General features: G+C 42.1%; 1 protein-coding gene across 1 annotated transcript in view; it reads right to left on the bottom strand.

The window, feature by feature from the left end:
• Window positions 1–4080, bottom strand: part of Slx4 (SLX4 structure-specific endonuclease subunit) — a 28035-nt gene extending 23955 nt beyond the window's left edge. Inside the window, exons 1-3 of the mRNA XM_023711400.1 lie at window positions 4029–4080; window positions 3349–3732; window positions 555–815 (exon numbers count right to left, since the gene is read on the bottom strand). Of these exons, the coding sequence (XP_023567168.1) occupies window positions 555–815; window positions 3349–3732; window positions 4029–4080 (697 nt within the window). The remainder of the gene's footprint in view (window positions 1–554; window positions 816–3348; window positions 3733–4028) is intronic.

The following is a 4080-nucleotide window of genomic DNA, read 5'->3' as shown; positions in this document are numbered from 1 at the left end:
TTTTGGTATTTTTGAGACAGGGTCTAGCTTTGCAGTACAGGCTGGCTGTGAACTCACTAGGTAGCCTAGGCTGGCCTCAAACTCACAGCAGTACTTACGCTTCAGCCTCCCAAATGCTGGGATCCTCATTGTAAATTTTAAATATTTCTGTAAGCGAAAAATTTCATAACAAAAAGTCAAAAATAAGCAAGCCAGACATGAGGGTACATGCCTACAATGCCAGCACCTAGAAGACTAAGGCAGGAGAATAAGTAAAATGCCCTCAATTTAAAACAAACAAACAAGAAGTGCCTCGTCAAAGAAGTCAAGTAGGGCCAGGGAGATGGCTCAGTAGAATAAGCACTTGCCTGGCAAGCGCAAGGTCCTGAGTTCAATCCCCAGTATCGCAAAAAAAAAAGAAAGAAATCAAGTAAGAAATGACCAAAGGCTATTCTTTCTCTACTCAGACCCAGTAATGTAACAAGGACAAAACACCAGGCAGAAGGCCCATTCACAGCAGAACGAAACGAACACAAGTCTCTTCCCACCTCTTTCCCTTCAGCACTGGAACTTACCTCTGGAAGATGGATCATGTATGCTCCTCAAATTGTTTCCTGCTACCATCTCCTCTTGAGAGTTCTGTGGGTCATTTTCTTCCAGGGTGGCCTTGAGGGAACAACCCTGTGAAGCATGTCGCAAACGCTCGGGCCGTGCCCTCTTGAACTGCTGCATCCGCTGAAGAACCAGCTCTGCGGTGCGGCGTTTGGAGGGACTTGGCTCAGCTGCTGTCATCAAACAGGGCAGAGGGGGCTGGGAGTCATCACAGAGAGCGTTCGCTAGCAAAAAGGAAAAGATTCATAGCATGTTCTATCTGGAAAAGGAAGACTTTCCAACTGGATACAAGGTAGAAGCAAATTTACCAAGGCTAGGTTTGACTGGCAAGTATGAGTAGGAATGACTGCTTGCTAGTAACCTTACTGCTTGCAGCAGTATAAATGTAAATATCATGACAAGAGTGAAGTAGGGAGCTGGCCATTGTAGTACATGCCTGTAATCCCAGCACTTGGGAGGCTGATCCAGGAGGATCATTATAAGTTCAAGACAAGGGGCCAGAGATATAGCTCAGCAGTGTAAGCACCTGCCTGGCAAGCACATGGTCATGAGTTTAATTCCTGGTACCACAAAAAAAAAAAAAAAAAAAAAAAAAAAAAAAAAAAAAAAAAAAATCACTAGCAAGTTCAAGACAAGCCTGGGCTAGAAAGCCAGCCTGAATTACAGAGCAAGACCCTATCTCAAAAAGATTAAAAAAAAAAAAAAATAGCAAAATAAAAAAGGAGAGAAGCAAGGAGTGACTATTGGGGAACAAAGGTTTATTTTTAGGGCAATGAAAATGTTCTAAATGTGGTAGTAGTAATGCTGGCACAATTGTGAATACTAAAAACCAATCAACTGTTTAAGACATAAATGTGAAATGTGAATCATGAGTGATGACACATGCCTATGATCGAAACACTCTTGGAGGTTAAGGAAAGAGGATCACAAGTTCAAGTTAAGCCTGGGCAACTTAGTGAGACTGGGGGTAGGAGGTGTAGCTCAATGTGAAGGCATTGGATTCAGTACACCAATGGTTCAATGCCCAGAATTGGGGGAAAAAAATGTAACGGCAAATATTTCTTTCTAATCTGTTCTTTTAATTTGGGATCCACAGGGGCCGGGGAGATGGCTCAGTAGAACAAGCACTTGCCTAGCAAGAACAAGGGCCTGAGTTCAATCCCCGGTTCCGCAAAAAAAAAAAAAAAAAAATTGGGCTCCACAGATGGCCTTCAGTGGAGTGCCACAAACCCCCTGAAGTTGCCTGTCAATTTTGCAGGTATACATGTGGCTTTCCAGGGGGTAACACAGACCTTTCATCAGATGCACAAAGGCAGCATGAAGGATTAAGAGAGCCTGTGTACATGACTGAAGTTTTATAATAGTCTCTGCCAGCTAAACTTTTCACTGTTCCTGAGAGCCGTTTCCAAACTAGAAAAACAAAACAATATTATTTAAAATCAGGAAGTGAAGGTGAGGAAAATTTAGAAACAGAACTCAGGAACCCAAAGAGCTTGTGGTGCATTATATACGCAAGGGTGATTGTCAGCTCTGCATGAGGAATGTATCCTAAACATCTGGCTCAGTACACCAAGGGCAGCAGGGCAAGAAAGGTGCTGTAAACAAGCAAACAAAAAAAAGTCTTTGGGGGAAGAGAAAGGAACATCCTGAATACAACCTCAGACTTAAACCCATACTGCACCCTCCTACAGCCTTCAGTAGCCAAACATGCTGGCTCATTCAACTTACCCGCTTTGTAACAAACTCAAGAAACAAGGGGCTTAGTTTCATGTCTGTGTAAATTCTCAAAAACCAGAGGGCTCCAAACATAACCATGTGAAATATTCACACAGAAGTTGTATTTCTTAAAAAAAAAAAAAAAAAAAAAGAAGTTGGATTTCTTATGATTATGGCTTAAAACAAGAGTCGAAAAACTGGTCCTGGGGCTGGCAACTTGTTTTTATAAATAAAATTTTATTGGTACAAAGCCACATCTATTCATTTCCATACCATCCTATGCAGCTGCATTCACCGCAGCAGCAGAGTTAGCTATCCTTCTATGGCCCTAGGGAACTGGCTCCAGGGCCCCCTGTGAATTTTTAGGGTAATGAAAATGTTCTAAATGTAGTAGTAGTGATGCTAGCACAACTGTGAATACTGCAGATATTAAGTTCTCTTATATAAAATAGTACACTATTTTTATATAACCTAGGCCCATTCTTTCCTGTGCTTTCAGTTATGCCTATATTATTTATAATACCTAATACAATGTAAATGTTATAGAGTTATTACATTGTATTGTTTAGAGAATGTACAGGTTAAATACAAACAATTTTTCTCAAATATTTTCCATTGGAGATTGATTTAATCTATAGATCTGGAACCCACAGATAGCAAGTGTCACCTGCAGTTGTGGTGACTGTATGACCCTCAAAATCAAAATATTTACTACCTGGCTTTTTGTGGAAAGTCTTCTTTTATTTATTTGTTTATTTTTGGCAGAACCAGGGATTGAACTCAGGCCCTTGCGCTTAACAGCTTATTCTACTGAGCTATCTCCCTGGCCCCCAGAGAAAGTCTTCTGATTCCTGTTTAAAACAGTAACAACCAGGGGCCGGGGAGATGGCTCAGTAGAATAAGCACTTTCCTGGCAAGCACAAGGGCCTGAGTTCAATCCCCAGTCCGCCAAAAAAAAAAAAAAAGTACTTAAAAAAAAAACAGTAACAACCATGTTATGTCCACCCTGGCAAGGCCTGGCAGCGGTCCTTGACTGGTTACCTGTCTGGATGCTCTGTGCTTGATCCTGCAGCACAGGCTGATGCAGAGCAGGGGCAAGCACACCTCCGTCTCCACTCACAGGCAGAGCAGGTTCACTTTCCTGAGACTTGCTTGGCCTTTGCTTTTTAGCCCTAGGGGCTTGACTGCATGGTCGGGGTTTCTTCAAAGTGTCTGGAAGGGTTTTGCTCCTGATGGCAGACTGTTTGGTCTTTCTTGGTATGCTTCTTATCTGAGTGCTGTTTGAAGATTTTTGTGTTTTTCGCTCTCCCAACACTTCCTTTGTTCTGGGTTTTTTCACCCTTTGGAAAAAGCTGGCACAGAGTTCTTTAAAATCATCATCTGACTCATCCATCCTTGGAGCACTTTTAAGGCTTTCAGGCTGGTCTCAGGGGAGTGAGGCCTAATCTGGTGGCATGTCCTTGGGTGAGAACCTGAACCTGCACACCTGCCTAGCTGAGCTTCATTCACCACTTGGCCTCTCCAAGGTTCTCTACTACTTGCTGAGCTACTACTTGGAGAATTTGCACAGTTCACAAAACAGTACTGTTTTCCTCTTTGTAATGACTTAAATGTCTTTCTTCATATTGGATCCATGGTTAAATGACATGCTAAAAGCTTCTCCATGTAAAAGTTTATAACTCAGAATATTCTGTGCAACAGCTGCCTCAGAGATAGATTACATATGAACTCCATGCTCAGATTCTCCAGGATTTCCACGGTAATAAAGCACAT

This window comes from Octodon degus, unplaced genomic scaffold (genome assembly GCF_000260255.1).
Source record: "Octodon degus isolate 3935 unplaced genomic scaffold, OctDeg1.0 scaffold00021, whole genome shotgun sequence".
NCBI lineage: Eukaryota > Metazoa > Chordata > Mammalia > Rodentia > Octodontidae > Octodon > Octodon degus.
The sequence above is the reverse complement of the archived record's forward strand: the minus strand, read 5'-3'. Positions and strand labels throughout refer to the sequence as shown.